At 37.4% G+C, this 24514-nt stretch overlaps 1 protein-coding gene across 3 annotated transcripts in view; it reads right to left on the reverse strand.

The window, feature by feature from the left end:
• Positions 1-2946: 2946 nt before the first annotated feature.
• CNOT2 (CCR4-NOT transcription complex subunit 2) overlaps positions 2947-24514 on the reverse strand; it is a 95735-nt gene continuing 74167 nt past the window's right edge. For all 3 annotated transcript variants that reach the window (XM_086471801.1, XM_086471794.1, XM_086471787.1), the window contains 10 exons: positions 24049-24128; positions 22778-22903; positions 20131-20255; positions 18435-18555; positions 18167-18323; positions 13512-13573; positions 13366-13415; positions 12435-12535; positions 11686-11830; positions 2947-4099 (listed from right to left, as the gene is read on the reverse strand). In XM_086471801.1, coding sequence (XP_086327927.1) covers positions 4013-4099; positions 11686-11830; positions 12435-12535; positions 13366-13415; positions 13512-13573; positions 18167-18323; positions 18435-18555; positions 20131-20255; positions 22778-22903; positions 24049-24128 — 1054 coding nt within the window. In that variant the 3' untranslated portion in view covers positions 2947-4012. The remainder of the gene's footprint in view (positions 4100-11685; positions 11831-12434; positions 12536-13365; positions 13416-13511; positions 13574-18166; positions 18324-18434; positions 18556-20130; positions 20256-22777; positions 22904-24048; positions 24129-24514) is intronic.

Here is a 24514-nt window from a genome sequence, read left to right on the forward strand (position 1 = left end):
TTCTTTTCTGTTTCAGTCAATATCCAGCTGTAGAAGTAGTTTCAATCAGAAGTTATGGGGAATTAATTTAAGAAAAAAAAAAAATGTAACCCACGTTCCTTTTAGGTGACAAATATCTTTAAAACAACTAACACTTCTTCAATAGCCATGGCCACCTACAAGTCATATGGGATTGAGCTGACTGCCCCATAAACCTCCATGCCTTCCAACACTGCTTAGGTGGCTCCAAAGATGGTTCATGGTCTCTCTACGGTCAACAGGAAGAGTGCCTCAGCACTCTGCGAGCATCCTCAAAAACAATTTCACATCTAACTACAACACGCAGGTTCTTATTTGAAGCACATTGTCAAACGGAAATAGAAAGGTACAAAAAATACTGGCTTAGGGATAGAGAGGATTTCAGACATGACACGCAGCAAAGTGGTACGATTACACATCTTTGTACCATACAGATGCCACAGCCGTGAAAGGGCGGCGTGGTCACGAATCCTGACACACACTTGCAGCCGACACCTTAACAGAGGTCACAGTCACGTGCAAAATAGTTTTACCCATGTGAGTGTCAGCAGGCTTCCCTGGATTACCTGGGCCTTCAACGAGATTAATCAAACCCATGATGGTTCTCACATGCTTAAGTATTTGTGGCACCAGGTACTAAGGCAGAGATCGAGTCCTGGGTGGTTTTTTCTTCATTTCTAAACACCCAGGTGATGTGTCCTTACCTCCTTCCTCCAGGACTCCCTGGTACCCTCGATTTTCCCATGAGCAGGGTGTGGTTTGAGTAGTAACTGTTCAAATAACAGCCGCAAGTGTTTTCTGCAATACCAGGGATAATCACACGGGTGAAACCCATTTTAACCCTGGAAATTCCAGGTAGTGGATTTCCAGAGAAACTGGAGCTGACTACACTATGAAGATTTATAAACAATGAGCAATAAGGAGCGAAGAATATGAGAGTGGGTTAAACAGGCCAGAAATAGGAATACTTCTACTTGTTTCCAAGAACACCGGGTTTACTACTCAGAACTTACCTTGCACGTTGTTGTACAATGCTATAATTATGGGGAAAAAAACCCACCTCAAATAAATGTATTTTTAAAATAGCATTCTACTCTCTCCCCTTATTCATACTGTTAGTGGAATGTAAAAACATATTAAATAAGCCTCTGACCTTAATTGTCAGTGTTAAAAATCTCCAGGTCAATTCAGTTGCCAATTTGCCACGTGTGCAAATGAGTTTTTTTTTCCTTTCAGTAAAAAAGACAGTATGGTTTTCTTTCAATTTTTTAAATTAATATGGTATCAGCTAAGAAGTGTTTCAAATTTTACACATTGTTTCCTGTTTAAACTTGTTTCTCCTGCTTCAGCCCAGAGCGCAACATGATATTAAGTCACAGATTTCAAAGTCTCCACATATGCTTAGTTAATCGATGAACAAGAGCCAGACTGCTCTTCCCCTTGGAAGGGGCAAATCATCAGTTCCTTGCTCACAGGTGAGAAGTTTGCTAAAAATCAAGCACCTCACATTTTTTTGAAGTACATGCAGTTGAATACAACAGTATCATCAAAGTAACTTTCTGGAGAACTTAGGCTCCCAATTTAATCTTATTTGTTTTTAAAGTACCATAGGTATTTAGTAGTGTAAGATACCATTTTTAATGTAAACTGCCTCGCTCCCTTTACCACATCTGTTGCTCATTTCCATGCAACTGGCTATGCAGATGAACAATGACATTCAAAAAAAACCCAAGCCCACACAGTAAGAAAAAAAAGCACATTTGATTTGAAGATGGAAACACCATTTCAGGGATCCTTTAAAAAAACAAAACAAAACAAAACAAAACCCACAAAGCTCACAGCAGACCTCTGTAAAAAAAAAAAAAAAGTAATATTATGTTAATTATGGAGTGAGTAATATGCTTTTGGGAAATTATGCTTCTTAAAATTTATAAATTTATGTTTGAATAGTCACCTATATGTTTGTATCTGCTTGGATGTGAAAAAAGCCACCACCTTTCTCAGCTGTGTTAGCCACTGTTTAGATTATAAGCACCCTCTTTCAAGTTGAGAAAGCAGTTTGCTTTAACAATAAAAAAAAAATATAATCAATAGGCTTGTATTTTTATGTCTATCATCTTAAAATAGATACTAAAAAAGCTTATAATTTAAAATTGCTATACACCTGATGCAGAACCATAGCAATGCCAGTAATGGTCCAATTTCCAAGCGTAATTCCATGCATGCCAACAAGCTGCTTTTGCATTACACAGAAAATCAGGTCAAAACCTAAAAAGAAAACCCCATGGTTCACTGACAGGTGTTTTGCTGTCTTGTCCTGCTTTGGTAAATTAAGGTGTTTTGAAATGGTTTGCACCACCAGAGGCAACTCGATGAGAAGCAGCAGTCACATCAAGAAAAAGGAAACCATCCAAACGGTTCAGGTTTTTCTTCCTCCACTCCAGAGAACAGTTAGCATTTTCAGAACCAGTGTACACTCGTGTGTGTTTGTGTCTGGAAGTTCAAGTAGTAGCGATCATCAAATGAAACGTATTTCTGTTTTAAGTGGGAAAATACCAACCTGGAACTAAGCTGTGATCAGTTCTAAACCGCACAAGTTCTTCCAAGTGTTCCTTCTGTGATGCATTCTTGAAGCATCCTTCTATCGTGTGAACTGTTACCCACCCGCCTTCCTAAAAATGATTTGCTATTACAGAGAGGGGATCTGAATCCAAGGTTAACCAAACTTTTTGGCTGTGGAAACTTTACTGTGGAGAAGAATATAAAACTCTCTCATAAATTTACATGTCAGCAGCAAAAAGACTCTTCAAGTGTCTTAACCACTGTACAGCTCGATAGTTTTAATACTTCAACTTCCTTTTTTTTTTTTTCCATTATTCATCATTGAAGAAATAATTTCACAATCTCAAATCAAAGTCAACACTGCAGTGAGGAGAGCTTTTCTACTTTATTACAAAGAGAAGAAGCCTTTATGTGGTCAGAAAATACAAGATTGATCTTTTTTTTTTTTCTCTTCCTATGAAACGCTGCTGTTCAAACAGCCAGAGTGAATTGTCTCAGTTCACTTCTTTAAGTCCCATCACATTCACTTGGGTATGGATGTCCTTGGCTGCTGAAAATCTGGCCCTTTAGTGCACAGGGCGACAAAGTAGTCCCCTGACCAGCAGTTCCAGAATGTCCCGTTTTCATATATTGCATCCATGCACACCTCCTAAAAATGAGGTACAGCAGGGCAAACATTTTCCAAAATAGATGTCATATATATAATATATACACATTCGTACATACATACCTTTATTCATGTGATGTCCAAAAATTTAAAAAAAATGTACACATTTATTACAAAATCGTAACAAAGACTGGACAGTGTTTTGCTCATTCTGGAAAGATGAAGCTCAGTAATACACAACTCCGGCAACTAACCAGAGACTGTGGCAATATCTTTCTTCTAAACAGTCAGATATTCTTGCATTAAGCTTGGCGAAAACTGCCTTTCAAAAACAGAAGGGGAAGTAAAATGAAGGAAGCAAACCTTGCTCATCTTTCCAAATGAAATACGAGAAGGATCTTCACATAAAAATGCACAAACATTTTTTATTACCAATAGTGCTACAATGAACAATGCAAATTTTGTTGTCTAATTTTTTCTCTTTTTTCTTTTTTTTCGTTTTTACAATTTTGGAAAACTAAGTGGTAAACTTTTGTCAGTGTACTCGCTTGTCTTTACAGACCCAAGCTTGTCTGCTGGCAAAAAAAACCAAAACGAAAACAAAAAAAAAAAATCAGACCCTGCTCAAACTAAAGAAAAAACAATTACAAATTTAGTTGTTGGGCAGCACATAATTAGTAAGGCAGGACCTCAAATGGTGACCCTTCGCATGAGCCAATTGCCAGATCCTCAAGGAATTAAAACCAGGATGCCTGAGCCACATCAGTTCTGCAGTTATGTTGAGTATTGTGCTGAGACAGCCATACCCCAAGAAAAGGGAAGTCTTTAGAAGGCTTGCTGAGCAGGGTTGTAGTTGAAGGTTGATGGCAGATGAGGCCTTTCTTCTAATTTGTCATATTCCAGATGGAACTCCTACAATTAAAATAACAAAAAAGACAAAATCAAATAAAACAACGTATCATTTACCTGTTGAGACCTGGTCTTTCTACCAGCCGTACTCGAAAAGCACAAATACAGCAGAGATCAAAGCCTAACTTCTCTTAAGGCAGAAACACACGATTTCGCTATCTTTGGTTCCATTTTTAAGCAGAAAAAAAGTCAATATCCTAAGCCCTTATAACTGCAACACGTAGAGCATCCTATCCTTTTCAATGCCACGTTACTTTCAGACCCTAGTTCTGATCTCAAACAATTTTATATGCGCACGCACACAAAACACATACACAATCATGGCACGAGCTGAATTACGAATAAGATCTTCTGCCTTTCAACACGTCAGGCATACAGATACATATTTTGGATGACCTGAGGTTTGGGGATACTTTGTGGCATACTACCAGGCCCAACCGTAAGTTAAACTAGCTAGGTTTCTCCTTGGAGAACACTATCTAAAATGCTAGAGGCAAAGTACTGAGACCTGCTTCAGCCAGAATTTAACAAAACTACTCCACCACATTTCATACTCAGATTTAAGCTTCAGATTCACCCAACCCTCCTATACGTCCCAAGCTCCTTGATCCTGTATCACACTTGGCCAACACCTGAGAAGTTACCTCAGTGTTTTATAAACAACCACACAGAATAAAAATCTTTGCCCCTGTACTCGGATGCCACACAAGCTTCTGCTTCATAAATAAGCAGCTTTACCGTCCCACCAGCATCGTCACCTGACTTTTGTCTGAGGGCATCTGGTTCGAATAAATGTAAAAGATTTCAGGGATCCAGCAGGAATTCTTATTCTGCCTGCAGCAGCTACGCCAAAACAGACTGCATCCACCCTTGATGCCTAAACACGTCCTGACTATTACAGCGAAAAAAGCAGCTTCCTTAGTTTGTGCACACAACCCTCATTAGTGCACTTCGACAGTTGGGGCTTGTTGTTTCACTCGTGCAAAAATGTACGAGGACTTACTTCAGTCTTACATTTTCCAGATCATTTCAGTAGTTTAACTGTCTCATCCCCATTTTATCTTCATTCAAGAAACAGAGTAAGCAGAAGTTTCAGAATTGGTACTTTTGGTAACTCAACAACAGCTACCTCGGACACACACAGTAACTCATCTTGCTAAACTCAGCAGAGAACCTCAGCAGAACATCGTCTGTACCTGCAGAGCAAACCTACCCTGCTATTTCACATACAGTTGAAAACACTAAGAGTACTGAACAGACTATTTTAGAACATTCCCTGAAGTGATTAAATAATGTAATATTTCAGTTTTTATAGGTAGGCAAACTAAAGACCAAGTCAGTGCAAGAAGAGAAATAAAATCTAGGAAATCCAACTCTCAGACCTCTCTTCTTTAAGGCAAAAGAAGGTCCATCCAGCATAGAAAGAACATACACCACGGTAAGGTAGGGGAAAACGCTAAGCATTTAATAAGTCTGTATTCCCCAGAGAATACTTCCCCTAAACCTGGAAAATCCTAGCAAAACCTACGTGAGGTTACAGCCACCTGCACTCAAGCGCTGCACATCTGCTTCATTTCTGCTTCCCCGCTCTCTACTCCAACCAAGGGTTTTTCCTAGTGTTTTGTTGTTGTTGTTGGTTTTCGTTTGTTTTTTGTTTGGTTTGGGTTTTTTTTTGTTTAATTTTGGTGGTGGGTTTGTTTGTTTGGGCATGTTAGCTTGTACATAAAAGTCAACTGTTTTTGGCATTCCTAATTAACACTGCATGCCAGTTGATGCATGTTCTCTTTTTGTGCAAATGCATACGCATGCGCCGATGCCAAAGAGATCCCTGCTCTCTCCCTTTCTCAGAAGCAAGATCAAGGTGAGCTAATCTACGTAGGTATTTTGGTGTTAGGTTCGATGGATCTTCAGTGATTCTGACGTCATTTTATAACAGAAAAAAATAGCACTTAAACTTCTCTCCCATCCATGGCTCTCAAAGTTCCCATTTTGCACATAACCACGGAAGGGTCTGCAGATTTCTATCAATCTATGGTGAGCTTCAACCGGTTACCTGAACTTCCACATGCTCTGAAATGCCTCCAAAATTACCCATGGAAAATGGCTACTTAAACCAGTAAGACAGTATCAGCAGTCTAAAAAGGGCTTTCCAAACCTAAGGTGGCTGCGTGTCTCTCTCGGCAGCAGTAGCTGCGAGCAAGGTGTGTGTCTGAAAGAAATGCTCAGCAGCTTGAGCTGCTCTTTGTGGGCCACAAATTGGAAGCCCCTCATTTAGGAGAAGGAATAAGATTCCCTACCAAATTTTATTTAGAAGTACGCGAGTTAATACATCAAACTGTCATCAACTGTTAAAATGAACAGGCTTAAAACAGCCTTTTTGATTTGCACCCCAGTGTCAGCAACGCTCAAGTCCAATATCCAGAAGCGTGTAAGAACATCTAAAGTTGTATCTGACAATACCAAAAAAAGAACTCATTGACCAAGTATTTTTGAAAACTAAAAGGCGATTATTTATTACATACAGAAAAATACTTGTATTACAGGTATATTTCATGTTTTTTTCTTTTGATTCCAAGGGCCAATGTTGTTTAGGATGTGAACAGTAGCACTGATATTTTTTAATATAAATAGATACAAATAAAATCTGAAAAAAAAAAAGGAGCCATTTATCCATTGACAAACATCTGTTAAATTGCTTTATTTTCCACATGGAAGTAAATACTAAAAATTAAATACCTTTTATTAACCAAGAATTATGAATACTAAATACGTGTGGAAAGTTACAGCATATGTGTGACACTAAATAGTTCTATGCAAAGAAATCAATCGCTTCTCATGTCACCCTGAAAAGTTGTTTCGATCGTAAAGTTACATCAGCCTGCACATGCACAAACAATAATAGATAAGAATTCTAACAACAGAAGAAGAGAACTGCTTAAGGTGATCCATAGCATTAATAGAGTAAAACAAAACAAGCAGTTCGCAGAACAAGAAGTGTCCTGAGGACAGAATATTCTGGACTGTATAAGTCCATCAAAGGAGATGGTAGAAATCCCATGGCTACCTCAAAAATTCCAAATGGGGCCAAAAAGCAGCATTTATACTGGCTTAAAGATGGATGAAAAGACACAAATTTAAATTAGGCACTGAACGGATGTGGTGTGGCACATCTCTATTAGAAGAACAAATTTAACTTTTTAGCAATTATAAAATTATTTCAATTAAAACTGATCTTAAAAGGATAGGGGGTAATTTAAAATGGGCAGTGACCCTTACAAGCAAATAAACACCTGGAAATTTAACCTTCTCTCCCATAAAGAATTCCATGTTTTACAACTATAAAATCAAAATTAAAGGGCTTTATAATCTTGTTCCTTAAACAGGATTACTTTTCAAAGGACAAATTCCAGACAGTTTACTTCAGACAATTTAAATCAGGATTTCAAGTAAAGGTGCAATTGTAGGAAGCATTTTTGGTGTCATATCCACTTCCCTTCCTCTCTCACGTCTCCTCAAGAAATATATAGCCAAATCCTCAGAGAAAAATCAGTGTCTTTAACCACACTGTACTTTCCACATGCCCTAGGATGAAAAACCATATATACAGACATATCTGTCATCAGTATTTTCCTGCATGTTGTTTTGCATTTAAGGTGAAATTGAAGTTTATTGTCATTCATACTTTTTCACTATTTAATGCCATGTATCAACAGAAAATTAATTTGATTTTATTTCCTATCAGTTTAGGAATTGTCTTATTACTCAGCCGTTTTGCTGCATTTCCTTCTTCAGTCTATTAACTATTAGGAACATGAAAATACGAGCCTACAGCTTAACAGAAAAGATAAATACATTATTTGGTGTCTTCTTAAAAGAAGTTATCCAGTCTGCTTTACTGGGCTTTGTTAAAACCAATCTAGGACACTATAAAAAAAAAAAAATCTGTTAAACCACATCTGGTTTACGGTGTTGTGGGTTGTTTTTTTTTGTTTGGTTGGGTTTTTTTTTGTTGGGGTTTTTTTGGGTTTTTTGGGGTTTTTTTTGTTTACAAACTTAGTCTTAAGATTTAGTACTGTTATCCAAAGTAAACAGCTATATTTCACTGTATCTGTCGTAATGCAGTATAATTTAAAATAGGTACAATAAATAGGTAAGTTCATGTTGCTTAATGCACCATGTCTGCAAAGCACAGCACATTAAAACACGTGCTGCCCTGCATTTGTGCATATAGGCTAGATCAACAGACAAATTTGCAAAGCATCTTGAAAAACAATCAAATTTGCACAGATAAGAGACACTAATTTACCAGAAATAATTCTTGTCTGAAAGGACTAATGAAACCATTCAGCAGCAATTACTATGGTGGCCTCCTAAGGAACCGATATTCCCAGCATTCACTAATAATGTAGCAGTTATAGTAAGAGACTGCAATTTATCAGAACTCTTTCTTTTTTTCCAGCTTCTCATAGTTTTAATTTCCTGAAATGTTAATTAATACTTCTGCATTAGAAAAAAATTACTTGGCCATACTTTTCTTCGCATTCAGAGCGATGTGGAGTTATCAAATATTGCCATTCCTGTTATGGTAAGTCTATGTTAGTGTTCCTCCAAGGAAATGTCAACTCCAGAAACTAGTATCAGAGGTAACAACATTACATACAATGCCAAAATCTGACATACATCTAAGTTCTTATTTATTTATCATAGAAGGAAACATCACAGAATAATTTCTAGCAAGGGATTCCTTTCCTGTGTAACAAAATCACAATTTTTCCCTAAATCCTTCTATAGCTTCCTGTGATCAATACTCAACTTACCTGTTGTATTTTGCACCAAACAAACTAAAAATTTCATAACAACATCCCAGTTCCAACTTCTACATTAAGAAATACACAAGCCTAAAGGAAAAGATACTATCTCTTCCTATGGACACTGGGAAAAATAAAAAAAATCCTGTTCCTTGTTAACTTGCCGCTGCAAGTGCAAAACTTTAGAAAAATACTATCCCTCTTCCTTACTAGCTACCAATTGCTTGTTGGGGGAATGATTTTCAGTAGGCAAAGCAAAGAGAAAAGAAGAGAATATGTGAAGATCTTGGGCAAAATCGTCTGGAGAACTGTAACGATTCACCTCTCTCTTTCGCTACAGTACCTCCAGGAATGCCTCACAGACAAAGCGAGCTCTACTCTTTAAAAGAGGAAGGATGTAGTGTGCTAGTTAACAACTCAAACACTGGATGCTGAATTTCAGGACAGCACTCAGGACTCCAAATAGAGACAACAGTGTCTTCAAAAGTAATGCTTAAGCATCAAGCAGCAGCTTCATACATTTACTACAGGCAGAAAAAGAAGAGACACTAAAGAGGTTATTATCCTTACACAATGGGCACCACTTCCCCTAGCAAAAGAAATGTTGTGCTTCCACATCGGGTAAAAACTCAATTCCATTGATATATGAGCTTACACGAGGCTCTTATTGCTCATAAATAAATGGAACAAATTCAGTTGACTCCGAAGAAGAAATCTATCCTTTCAAAAGGTAATTACTTCCCCTCTGATAATCTTATGTAATAATAAAATAGCTTTAAACAGTGTCTTGGGAAACCTAAGAAAGTACACCAAGCAGCAAACAAATAATGCGAGTAGAAATCAAAACTTTCCTTTTGTTTGGGTTTTCTTTTGAGGGGAGTGATGGTTTTGCTTGAAAGTTTTTGAATTACTTGGCACTTACGAAAAACCACATGAGTAGGGCTTGCCACTAAAACCTTCACTTACAAAGTCTTGGTTTTCTTATGGTCACAAGAAGGGCAGCAGAGGCAACAAGTCATGCATGCAAATGGACTGAAGCCTCCCATATCATTTGGGACAACTAAAATGTTAATTTCTGAAGCCAGCTTGCACAGACTAAGAAAAATTACCGAGGGGAGGGGGGAAGAAAGAAAACAGGCCATTACATCTAGTTAATCTCTAGATAACGGCAAACTTCAATATACTGCCTAGGAAGAAATGCAATGCACTTAATAGGGGGCAGAACACTGAACGTTATTCCTTTTAATTTAAAGCTTATGTTTAAATATCATCAGGCATGTAACTATTTAATGCAGTCTTTCATAATCTCCAAGTGTATAGATGCAACTTGCTCACGGAAATGAAACACCTTTTCAGCAAACAATTCATAAGCTAGGCTCCAGGTGAAAAGATTTCTGATTAAATGAAATACCTAAGCATGAGGAACCACAAAACATAGTTCCAACAGGCTGGAATCACATCTATCGAGTTCAAGGCTTCAAGATTAATCTGGTCTGATCTGCTAAGTGCTTTTTAGAGAAAAGCAAGTGTGTGGTACTGTATCTACAAAAGGTCTGACGTGGAAGTTTTACGTTTGCTCTTTCACCGATTAATCCAACACGTCGGTTAGAACTTGAAGCAAAATCATGCCACAACCATAAAATTTCATATAACTTAAGTGGGGAATGAGATTCTTGACAAACTATTTAACTTAAACAGACTCTAGGTAGGTGTAATGGTTGTATGCATATTGTGAATGTATCTTTTTTTTTCAGCTCCAGCTGAAGTGAATGCATCACCTTGTAGGTCAGGTGATTTTCAAAAGAGCTCACCTCTTGCCAGGCTAGGGAATGTTAGCACTCCTGACTACTCAAATGGAGTTTTGACACTTATCTACATTAGACAAATCTTTGCTTTAGTGGAGAAGGGAAATCACAGAAATCATAATCCAGCCAGCAAAAGACATCATATGATATGCTCTCAAAAGCTGGAAGCTGGAATTGGAAGTTGGATGGTCTTAAAAATTGCAAGATACTGAAAATTAATTATCTTTGGGGCAGGGTGGAGAAAACGAAGTACAACTCTACGTTTCTTCAGCTAACATGTCAAGGGTGAACATAACTGACAGTATTCATGGGCAAAAAGGAAGAAATAGATTATGAGAAGTGAGAAGGGAGAAGACTGTAGCTTTCTGATTTTTTTAATGCCTCTTGGCCTGGAATACATAAAACAAGCATCATGAAAAGATGCCTCCTCCCTAAAAGAAGTGATTTATTTCAAAGTACTCTGATGTTCAAACAACAGAGCATGGACGTCCTGCAGTATGCTCAAGGAGAGACAGTACCTGAAAAAAACCCAAAAAACCTCACTTCCCCCACCCATCCCACCCTCATTTTTAATTCCAAAGTGAGATGTGGTAATTCCCTGCTCAATTTTCTAAAGCAAAATAGTAAAATATTTGCAAGCACAATTTCTAAAATGCCAAATAATGCTTTCTACTCTGTAATTCTGTACTTAAAAAAAAGCCTTCGATTTTAACAAAACTCATAACGGAAGTTCCATGTCTTTGTACCTCCCGAAGAAAACTGGAAATAGAGAGACCGCTCCTCCTTCTCCACAAACAAGCCAGTTGTTTTCGGCAGTCTTTATTCGCTCACACATCAGAAATTAAGATAACGAACTTAAAACAGCAGGAGGTTAAGAAGTTTGAGATTTTGGGGGAGGAGGTGGGGTTTTAGTGTTGTTATTCTAAAAATACACGGTTGACAGACTTAAAAAATCTGCACAAGGGAAAAGAGATACCTTAGCTACTTTCCTCCAGTTAAGACAGTCAAAGAAGTAATATGTTCCCCTCTCGTACGTATTGGTTTTCATTGTTGGCTCCATGCCGGGCGCCCGGGTGATCCATACTCGTTCTTCTTTGTGGTATCTCCAATCCCGGTTAAATCTTTCATTTTAATAGGAAGGAAAAAGAATTTTTAGTGTTAGTTACCTGAATTTGGAATTTGACTTAATAAACTGAAATTTTAAGAGTTTCAATCAAATCTGTACAACGCATACAAAACCAAAACAAAGTTTCTAAGTCATCGTTATACCTGTGATCTCATACCTCTTCCATACAATTATTACACTTCAAACTAAGCATATATGAAACTTTAAGAGGTCTGGTAGGTTCAAACAACAAATTTTTTAAAAGATTATTTACTGTTTCTCATTTTGTTGAAGGTAAGTTAGATGTTTAATAACGGCTGGCACCTGCCACTTTTCCACAGTGCTTCTTAATAATGCAAAATTCATGAGAGAGACTTTTGATTTTCACTATAAGAACTGGAAAAAAAAAAAAAAGTACAAAATGGAACCAAGGTTGGAGGAGGCATTTAAAAAAGGTTTCCGGCTTTAGATTGACTAAGCTTCTGTTTTCAGTATCTAACATGTTGGTTGTTTGGTTGGTTTTTTTGGTTGTTTTTTTTTTTTTTTTTTTTTTTACATCTACTACTTCATTACTGCAATAGATTAGATCATATAAGACTGACAAAATAGTTTGAACGTACAGCTCTACTGCTGCTAATAGCTGTAATACATCTCCTCCATTCATGTAATAGAGATAAAACAGGAGATCTTCTCCATATCGGCCAAGTTTTATTGCAGCCAGCTGCAAAAGATTGAAGAAAATGAGGATGAAAAATCACAATAGATAAAAGTTTTAAGACATACTATCCCACTTAAATAACACAAGGATACATCCAGAACGTGCTTCCATCCTAAGTGTGTTGCAAATGACACTCTAATACAATTAAGAGTAATAATTATTAAAACAATCAGTTTTTCGTCACTTTTAGTTAACCTTTCCAACTTAAAGGATACAACAGAAAAATAAACAGAAGACTCAGCAAGACAGAATTTTCTCCCTGTACCAGTGTCTTACTTTTATTTTATTACAAAACACCCCAAACAAACAGTTCCATGTATTTGCTCACTTCACACTCTATTAAGTAACATTACTAAAATTGCTTACAATATTTCTCAATGACCCCTCTTTATACAGATACTATAGTGGAAAGGAAATATATCTAACAAAAAACATCCGTATTCATGTAGATATGAAATGCAACAGATAAATGTGAGAATATCAAACCACAACTCTGAGCTTATCTCAAGAAGAAGTATCTCAATTTAATATGGCATTTGAGTATGACAGTATATGGACTATAAGAAACTTCTGCTTTGCATGAAGGGCAACTCTTAAAAACATGTATTCTTTTGCTAACCATGCTCAGTCTCAGTTTTGTCTTCCCTTTCTTTATCTAAGGTGGAATGGGTGCATGATGTGTCCAATTAGCCCATTAACGCACCACTGTTCCTAAAAAGATCGAGGACATCCTTAAAATGCACCGATTTTGAACATCACCTATCTGAAAGAAAATTTAGAAAATTACTGGTAATATATGAACAAAAAATACGCACACACACACACATACTCACCTTATCCCTAATGTGAATGTTAGTTAAGTATTCAGATGGAACATGGAAGTCTAAAAAAGAATCGGAATTGATGCAACTATTAAGACATGTAAATGAATATAGTTTGCAAATATTAATATTGAACTAAACAGTTATTTCTCTCTTACCTATGTCTTGAGGTCGACAAGGTGATGATGCCCAGGGTGATGCAAATTTAGGATAAAGATTTCTGAAGAAAAAGAAAAGCGCAAATTTATCAAAATTAAGAACATAACCCAAACGAACAAAACAAAAAAACCTCCATAATGAACCTCACAAACCTAAAACCCATACCACACCACCAAAATCACAAGCTGGGGTGAGAAGTAAGGAGAAAAGGAAATTTCCAGCTCACTCTCCTAAAACAGTTACATTTATTAGTTTTCTTTTTAATAGATGCAGTAAGATTGCATTTAAACTGCCATGGGAATCTCAGGGTCAAGATTTCTTTTTTAATCTATCATTCCTTCAACTTAAGCACCAGGGATCCCAACCCTTTTCAGGGATCCAATTTTATGCAGGGTTTCAGTTTGCATAGGAACAGCTGGCACAAGCCTAGTGGGTTCTGATTTATTACCGTATGATTTAAAAGGGGAAGAAAAGCTTATACTGGCAGATTTTTTTTTTTTTAACTAACCAGTGAAGATTTTACTTTTCCTCTAAATTTCAGCAACGAGAAACAAATTGAATCCCAGCAGAACATGAACGTAAGTTTATTATGACTTAGTATTTTTCTTTCATAGAGATTTTGCTAACATATTTTTAAAAAATTGGAGCCATTTAATAAAGGGAAAATGATGAATCTTCCAACTCTACTACAATGACTGATGTACTGAGGAATGAATTTTCTAATTAACAGGTAAAGAAGTGAAAAAAAGGACTGAGCAAAATGTACTTTCGGCAGGTAGCTACCGCCTGCTTTTAATTATCCATGATAGCATGCTATTATAGCAAGTTTTGTAAATTAATCTTGATTATGGTACAGCCTATCCTTGCTTCCTTCTTGTCAAAAGCCTATTAATTACCATAAAAAAAAAAAATTCACCAGAAACCTACCAAACTACCTGAACACAATCAACTCCCAGCTGATCTATATTGGCCAAAAACTACAGTGATCCAAGTGGTGCTAAACTTACTCTAGGCTAACTAATCTTACTGTTAGCAAAAACTTATGCTTTAGAGCCTGAATGAAGATTTCAGTGGTGGCAAAATCTGCAGATATTGAAAATAACAAAACCACTGCTTCTGCAGAAGGCATGGATAGGCACTGCCCCAAGAAGAGGAGAGTGTGCACGCCCTAGAGGTTTGGTTTCCTAGGGCAAGGAATCCAGGATTTTACAGACTCAGTCTGCACCTCTGTAAGCAATAAAAACTGAAGAGTTTGTACAGAGTGTTCCCTCTAGGATAGAGATAACACTTTTAAGATTTTTCAAGGAGGTATTGAACAGCCTACAGTCTATTTGATGAATATTTCAGAAATCTTCAGAACATGAGCAAACAGCTACATAATCTCTGAAGAATTAAATGAAGTAATGCCATTTTTTATATTTTTGTTTATGTAGAATTTAAGTTATCCTAAGGAATTAGAAGTCTATTTCTTAACAAAGAAGTATAGGACTGTACAGGCAGGCAATGCAAAATCATTCAATCAACAACTGAAATAGATCTTAGCCTACCTGCACAGAAAATTTATATAAACCCAGGAGTTAGAAGGGTTAATTCAAACCATTAGAGACATACACAGAATCCTAAAAGTTTATTTCTAAAAGCACATTTATCGTGATGCTTAAGTCGAATGGGTATTTTTACCATCAGCAGTACCTCACAAGGCAGAAACTTCTGGTTTTCAACATGAGAAATGCTTTTAGTTTTTCAAATGATGATTTATAAAGCAAGCAAAGGATGTTTAACGTAAGGCAAGATGGCAAGCCAGACTGCAAGGCTGTTTGCAAAGCTTTTCTGTAGTATAAAATAAAGCCAACTTTATGATACAGAACTGTCCAGATTAAATATGACACAAAACTGGGAGGAGTGGCTGACACACCAGAAGGCTGTGCTGCCATTCCGAGAGACGTGGACAGGCTGGAGAGCTGGGTGGGGAGAAATTTGATGAAATACAACAAGGGCAAATGCAGAGCCTTGCATCTGGGAAAGAACAACCCCATGTACCAGCATAGGTTGGGGACTGAGCTGTTGGAGAGTAGCGTAGGGGAAAGGGACCTGGGGGTCCTGGTGGACAGCAGGATGACTGTGAGCCAGCAATGTGCTCTCGTGGCCAAGGCGGCCAATGGCATCCTGGGGTGTATTATAAGGGGGGTGGTCAGGAGGTTGAGAGGTTCCCCTCCCCCTCTACTCTGTCCTGGTGAGACCCCACCTGGAATATTGTGTCCAGTTCTGGGCCCCTCCGTTCAAGAAGAACAGGGAACTGCTTGAAAGAGTCCAGCGCAGAGCCACAGAGATGGTTAAGGGGGTGGAACATCTCCCTTATGATGAAAGGCTGAGGGAGCTGGGTCTCTCTAGCTTGGGGCAGAGGAGATTGAGGGGTGACCTCATCAATGTTTACAAATATGTAAAGGGCGAGTGTCAGGAGGATGGAGCTGGGCTCTTCTCGGTGATGGCCAATTACAGGACAAGGGGCAATGGGTGCAAGCTGGAGCACAGGAGGTTCCACACTAACATAAGGAAAAACTTTTTCACTGTGAGGGTGACAGAGCACTGGAACAGGCTGCCCAGAGAGGTTGTGCAGTCTCCTTCTCTGGAGAATTCAAAACCCGCCTGGACGCATTCCTGTGTGATCTACTCTGGATGGTCCTGCTTTGGCAGGGGGGCTGGACTAGATGATCTTTCAAGGTTCCTTCCAACCCCTAACATTCTGTGATTCAGTGAAATATCAGCCCTATCCCCTCTACCCAAGATGCTAAACACTCTATATACAGTAATTAAATATTAAAAATGTTAAAAATCCAGCTATTTACAGCTGCTAAGGAAAAGCAGCAGCATGCCAGGTATGTAACCGTTCGTGTACAAACACACACTAATAATTTGGGTGCTGTATTCAGGAGCTGCATAACACAGCTACAAGTCATCACAGCATCAAAATATGTGTAGTATTCCTCTGAAATAAGGTAATATGTAACCCTATGAGGTTTTATGTAGACTTTCCAATAGGTATGTTAAGCTTCAGCTTTATGCTAGTTATTGAAACTAATGAATAACATCAAATAAAATATGAAATATTGTCACCAAAAGTAGTATCACTACTACTATTCTGCATGCTGGCACCTAGAGAAAGTAGCTGTATAACCAAACGACATAACCAGATTCCACCTGTGTCTAGCAACAACTCAAGAACTCAGATACAGACGTACTTGAAATTATTTCCATGAGCAAAGGCATTCTACTTTCAGCTGATCAGCCTCAAACTAACTTTGAGCAATTTGTACTAAGAACAGTAAACTACTTAAGTATTGTGTAGATCCAGGAGACCAGTCTCCTGCTCAGTGCTGTAAGCCCTCGGACTACCAAGGAAAAGCAGCAACCCATGGCCAGCGTAACTGCTCTGTATGCATTCTCTTTATGTTGTGGAAAAAGGGAGTGGGGAACTACTGGATTCACCGGAAGAAGTGGCCTGCAAGACCAAAGCTACACATGAAGACGCTTCATAAACGTAACACATTCTGCAAGTAACTACAGACAACTGACTTCAGATGATCATTCTGAAATACTTTTAGAAGTGCCAGTGGCATAACAATTTGACTAAGTTTTCATGCAAGCTCTATAGAAAGAATTTCTGGAAGTTGTAATTCCTAAAAAGTTACATCTCTAGAAAGAAATATGTAAATTAATGCCAATTATTTCAAGACAGCCATTTTTCCTATGCTTTCCCTCTCACCTTGATACCCACATTCATCAATCCCCCCTGAATTTATGCAGCTCCATGTAAATCTGTGAAACATGCAAACTCTGTGTGTGTGCTGTTTGGTCTTTGTTTGGTTAATGTATTATGTGCAAACCTTAAAACACATCTACTACTCTGTCAATAAGGCTAACAGAATGCAAATCCCTGCTGAAAGAAAATGATGGGAGATTCTCAGCTGAAAGTCAAGAGTATCAGAGATTAAATTTCTCTCACAATTAGTCACCTAGAAGATATTGGTTTTGTCCAAACTGACCTAGGTTCCTTCTGTAACTAGTGGAGAAAAAGAGGCATCCTGGGCTGGGATTCATCTCACTTATCCTATCATCAGTGCAGTCACTAACTGCTTTTCTCCCCACTGCCTCTACAGGAAGCCTAGATGACTAAACTTAGGTGAACTGAATGACTAGAAGTTAACTATAAAACTACATTTTCATTTAAATTAATCTTTGGGGCAGGGTAACGCTACAGATTCTCTCTTCATTATTACACTAATATAAATTGCATTTACCTCCCAAATTGCTGAGAGCTAATATTCCTTGAGGACATCTACACTTATTTGAAAAATAACGTATACATGAAATTTATTGACAATACACTGTCAATTCCTTGAAGAAAGTCCTAAAGAAGTTAGGAGAATAAACAAAGCCACTAGGTTTATTGAATGCTTGCATAACAAGATCTCAGTATGCCTTAAAGCACAATTCTCTTGTTTATGAAAATTTTATTTTACTGTCATTACATTTTCAAATTTTATTTGGCAAAATATCTTGTGGGTTTGACAGCTGTGTGAGCTAAGTGAGCCTATTATGAATGACAGTATAATAAAACCAAAACTGAAGATAGTACTAAAAACCAGAAACTTACTCAGGAGAGTTGAGATTGAGACCTAGTGTTGTTAAATCACTTCCTAATGCAAGATGTACCATTCCTGGATCTGTCTCTGCTGCCCTGATGAATGTTAACAAGCCAATCATTCCAAACTGGTCCGTCACCATCCCTTGAGGAATGTTGGTAACCCGACCTAGGCAAGAACAACAAATCAATTTTCTCCTTTCAAGAAGTGGAGAAATCAACAAGGTGATCTAAATGACTGTCAAAACTTTTAAAGAAGAAAAAATGGAATGACACATACCATCAGGTAACACCTGGATCCCTTTTTTCTGCTGGTTGTTGTTTTGCGTAGTTGAACTTTTATCTCCAGGAAACTTGGGCCCATCTGTGCTGGATGAGGTTTTGCCTGATGTACTCAAATTCTATTAAAAATAATTTGTAGAGTCGGTATGATGGAAACAAACCAAAATGGAAAAACTTGTTGACTGTATCTTTCAGTCAAGCACTCTAAACCAGTACGTCAAGTCACTAAGAAGTTAAGCACTAAAATGGAACCAAGCTGAAGCTCTTGAGTTCTGTTGACAAACCTTATGTAATATTTACCACTTCCTAAAGTATACCTGTCATACAATAAGAGCTATGAAAGAGCCAACAGCTTGCAGTCTAAAAGGACAAGAAAATATTTCACACCTGAGTCTGAATACACATTGGACATCCCAAGTACCTGTGCCTACAGGATATTTCTGTCTCATCACATCATATATTTTTCTCATGCAGTCTTGCTCCTGCATAACACTCCATGACGTAGCAACAGATAACAACTCAAGCCAGATAATAACTGCAAGCAACACATAGTTGACACACTTGCAACTATCAGGAAAGAGATGTAAACACTATGTCTGGCAAGAAACTGTGATTGTGCTCCAGGAGCCCACATACTGACGAAAGATACTTCCCATAACTATCATTTCTTACTTTTTATTATCCTTTAAGTCTGCAATAACACAATGTAATCACATTTACTCCCTCCTTCCTCACTGTATTCAACACTAACTGTATCAGAACACTTTCCACACCATAAACCTGGCCACATCATTCGGGGGCTAGGCTTCTTTCCCCCTTCCCGTTTTCGAACAGTTGCATTTTTCAGTTTTCATATCAGTTTGTAGGCACATGTACTACTTACTCATCAGTATTTATGCCACCCTGATTAACATATTTTTTGCCATTATAAGTAATAAAACAATTGGAAACTAGAACCTTTTGTCAAATACCGTAAGAAACTGTTCTCTGGCATCCAAATTTTACTCACCTTTTATTTGTAATTAAAAAGCAATTTTTATTACAAATCTTCCACAGTAAACAATGGAAAAAATCCCACAATCTTATAATCTAAGCTAGTTATTTAACACATGTTAATTACAATACTTAATATACAGTGTATCCCACTAGTCTACAATATACCCATGAATGCAATGGTCTCTATTAAAAGAGCTTTTTCCCTGTGATTTCATTTCCCCTTCAAGTGATATTGTACCACCCAACTTTTAAAGGATTTGACATCTTTGAAGAAAGATCTTACAATGTGTAAATACTACTACTGATGAGAGGCACCAACAGCAAAATAATGAGCTGGAATTGGTAGAAAAAAGAAGTTAAGAATGGCAAAAATTAAAAATATATATAAATTCTCAAAAATAAATTTTGAGGTGTTCTTGCAAGTTCCTCCCTGGCCCCTACCCCAGGCCCCTACCCCAAATACAACAGGATACACAGAAGTCACATGAAATTAAGAAAGCAAGGTTGCAGTGACCTGTTGGGACCAAAAAACTTTCTGAGAAATTACATTTACGTAGTTATATATGAAATGCTGTTTATGCAAAATTTCTTGTTAATTTAGAGGGGCAAATTTGAAAATCTTGTATTACAAATACAGTCACTGCCCATCAAAAGAAGTATGGACACTCAAAGTAAAAGAAGATCTAAGGTTTACTTACAGATTTATTGTCATCATTACTCGATGTTGGGTCTTTGTAGCTGGAGCCTGGTAATGCTGGAAAATCTTCATTGTGTATTGAAAAGTCCTGGGACTGCTCACTTGCTGGTTTTGTTACCATTCCAACTATTATCAAAATGAAAGCAGGAATAATGTTAAATGACTGCTAAGTAAAGAATTTTCTGCTGTTGACCTTGCTTACTGTCCACTTTCACTATGTGCAAGTTGTACAGCAGAAATGACTTTCAAAAAAACAGGTAAACCAAAACAAAGCATATTCATTTAAAACATCCACACATATTAGACTAAAGCTTCTTATTTAAGTGTGAGCTGAGAAACACTCTGGGTTAAATTCATAGACACATCCATTGCTTTAAGAATGAAGCCCAGTACTTTTACCAGCACCTGTTTTGCACATCTAAATAATCAAATCATCTTTACAGGCATTATTAAAGCGATATTTAAGGAAATCCACTGATGAAGGAAGGATGTACTGCTTTCAAGATTACAAATACATTTTTCCTCCATCCCCTAATTGCATGAAGAATTTCTTCGCATAATCTCTTTAGAAGCACATATTCTTAAAGGATGCCCAGCTAACTTGCAACAGAACATATCACCAATGAAATACTTGCCTGTGACATAAGAACGACTCCTACTTTCAGTATGAAAACTGAAAGCATTTAGCCTGCAACTCTCAGTGCTCTGACCCTAATTTAAAAAAAGTAGGCCAGTCACATTGGAACATGGATTCCGACTACTGAAAAGCAACATTCTTTTTTTTTTTTTAATGCCAGTTAAAAAAACCAACACAAAACCCAAAACAAAACAAACAAACAAAAAAACAACTAAAGAAAAGCCCCCCCACCACGCACCCAAGGGCAAATATTCTTTGCTGAGAGACAGAGAAGTAATACAGTGATTTGGTTGCAAACAACACTGCACTAGAGGAAGATGAAACAGAAGGAAGTCTAGCACCTATTTTTCAAAGATTCTTAATAGATGTATAAGATCTAAAATGGTTTAATAGATGACTATGACTTTCTCTAGTACTGTGAAGTTAGAGATCAAAGTTCCGTTATTTAAGAAAAAACCCCACTGAGTTAGTCTTGTTTCTGCCATTCACCCTTTTCATCCAGAGTTATTACAATTTCTTCCACTGGATAAATAAAATTGATAACGAATTAACTGGGTTGCATATTCTCATTCTACCTAAAAGTTATCTGAAGTCTTAATTTTCCTGAATAAGCTGAAATATGAAGGAAGTATATGTCTGCTTGGTTTCAAACTTCCTTTTTCTTAACCACAACCAAAAGTGCTCTCCACTTTTATTGCTGGAGACAGCGTCCAGTGCATCTCATACCCCATTTCTTGATTGTTTCTACCACCATACCCATCCCCTGTATTAAGCAGATGCTCACAACTCTTCAGACAAAGAAACTTCTTTCCTGGTTTGCCACACAGTCATGCAAACAGCTATACTAGCATCGAAATGAGGAAATGGTGTAAGCCCAAGGGCCATTACAGGTTTTTTCATGTGGCAGTGCTGCTGAACGTTGAAGTCCAGCTCCACACTGGAAATGCATCTGTGGGGATCTCCTTCCTGCCTTCTACCAATTTTCCATGTAATGGCTTCTCTTTCAGAGACAGACAAAATCTCATGCAAACCACAAGCCGTATTAGCTCTCCACTCTCAGTGTGACTTTTCACTGTCTTTATTTGGGGAAGTGACTTTTCCCTATGTTTAAGAACACTTCAGTTTAACTCATGTAGTTCTTTCTCAGAGCTATCTTAAGCAGAGGGCCCTGGTTACGCCCCATCCATGGGGTTACTTTCTCCTGATAATCCGGTATCTATTATTTCTCTTCAATTGAACTTGGAGATATCTCTGAAAAACACTGGCTTTTTATAGTTCCAAAACATTGAGTTATTTTTGGTTAGAAACAACTTTATGTTATAAAAGCAACTTTTCAGAGTAGCTGATACAACATGCGTGACAAAATTTCTAAAGCAAACAAAAAACAAAAAAAAAGTATTGTGCCTCACACTAAGCTTACCTGAGTATTTTCCAGACCCAAAAAATAAGATTTGTATCCACCTTAAAGTTTTTCCTTTTATTATCTTTAAGCTGTTCAGCAAGAATTACATAAGACACAGACCTGGAATCTGACTGATAAGAGTTGATGCTTACAGGTTATTTTTTTGAAATCTGATGTTCATCATAACAGTGACAGTGAACAGTACTATAGCAAGTACTACCAATAAACTGAGAAAATATGCAGTATGTTTAGAGCTGCTGACTTTTTACACAATAACACTTCTAATAATCAAATGTTACTTCTAAAATTTACTACTCTGACCTCGACAGTTTTTGTATGCATACAGTTGGAAAACAATCTATTGCCTAAGAAAGGTCTAGAGTGAGCACCTTCAGAGTAACCATACTATACATACTGAAAACCCCAATAACCTCTGTTGATGGTGAAACTAAAAAGCAGACGACTTCTAACACTTACAAAAGCCTAAGGGGAATCTCCAGTCACAGAGATAGCATTTTTGAAAAGCCCACTTATTGTCTTATGAACAGCAAAAGGTGAATCGAGCAAACACTGATTTCATTCAAAGAGCTTTCAAAAGTATACTCTTACCATAGGGTGCCCTTCCAGCTAAAGGGTTTATTAGTGGAGTCGGATTGCCACTTCCTTCCCTTCTGTTTCTGTCTGCTAGTGCTGGAAAATCTGAGAGGTCCAGTCCTGTCACATTTTCACTTCCATCTACAACAAAAACAGATTAAATTCACTTACGTTTTTTACGCAAATATTTCATTACGTGCAAGATACATGTAGGACACATTTTCTTTCTTCAAGTTGACATTTTTATTCTTAGTATAATCACTACAAATAGCTACAGCCTCTGTGTTACGAGGCTAGCCTAAAGAGCATCAAGATGTTTGGGGCTTGTTTTTGAACAATAGCTATTTAACAGTGTTTAGTAACAAAGTCTACTCATTTTGAATTAAAGACTGCACACGTAAAATACAGGCAGGCTACCAACATTACAGTACTAGGATAGGTAGCCTGTTTAAAGTTTAAGGAGCTATCAAGAAGAAATTACAGGGAAGATAATAACCCATATTAGCAGCAGCATGAAGGAGCTCTTTTGTCCTTAGACAAGGTAAGATAAAGCTGAAGCAGCTGTAGAGCCAATGCAGTGCAAGTTACATGGGAACATTTTTTTAATTCGCAGTAGAAAATACTACATTGGTGAGACCAGAGCTGCAGCTCTACAAAAATGTCACTAGGTCCTAGGGGATGCCCAAACCCTTCCACTCAGTGATATCACCAGCACCTCAAGTTACTTGATATACACAGCCACCTATAGGTTTGTCCACGCTGATGTTTCTAAGGTATTTATGCACAAGGTTATCCTCCCCTCTCTAGTTCATTAAATTCAGATGAAGAAGTAATTCCCAGAGAAAAATTACAACTGAAACAACCATTTGAAAGGATCACATTACAAACGAGTTGTTCAAAAGAAGTCTGAGATTTCAAATGCTTTCCCACCGTTTTCACCCTATATAATGTTTTTGTAGAAAATGGATCTCTTTTCTTCTCTTAATCCCCTTTCCAATTCCATAAGCTATTTTCATTTCTAACCGACTAGGTACAATCTATGGTCATGTGATATACAGTGAGTATTCTACAGAATACTTTCACTTTGTCTTCAATAGTATTAAAATTCACTGTTACAAAGTAGTAACAATTTCATAGCACTACTCTTGGAGCAGCATTTCTATGGAACAACTGAAGATGGTAACAAAGTTGCACTCCACAGAACAAAGTGTTTTCAACTAGACTTATTCAGTCAAAAAAATATCTCTACTGTACTTTAGGATCAACATTAATTAGCCTAAACTCACCTGTTCCATTAAAAATGTTACTTGATAAGGAGTTATTCATTCCAAATGCCTGATTTCTGTTCATCCCAAATCCAGACATACTGTGAAAAAAATCCAGGAAGTCAGATAAAAGGGTATACAGACTTTGTAATTTCCAGTGGAAGGCATTAAGGGAAAAAAAAATAATCTAAGACACTTGAAATAATTTAAGCTTAAGCAACCTACATTAGCCTAAAACTCAGTTTTTAATTATTTTCATTTGTACTTCTGAATACTCTGAGCAGGAGCAGCAGGCACTGCTCAGTCAAGGCAACTGGAATGACTTCAAAATAACTCAGTTTTTTAATAACCACTGTGTCTTAAGATATCTGTCAACGAACAAGTTATGACAAACATAACCGTTACTCAATTTCATACAGAAAAATGAAGCAGCAGTAAACACAATACTGAAAAGTCAGACTGCAATTCACTCATTTGCAGGTGGGAA

This window comes from Leptosomus discolor, chromosome 1 (genome assembly GCF_034619465.1).
Source record: "Leptosomus discolor isolate bLepDis1 chromosome 1, bLepDis1.hap2, whole genome shotgun sequence".
NCBI classification, from domain to species: domain Eukaryota; kingdom Metazoa; phylum Chordata; class Aves; order Leptosomiformes; family Leptosomidae; genus Leptosomus; species Leptosomus discolor.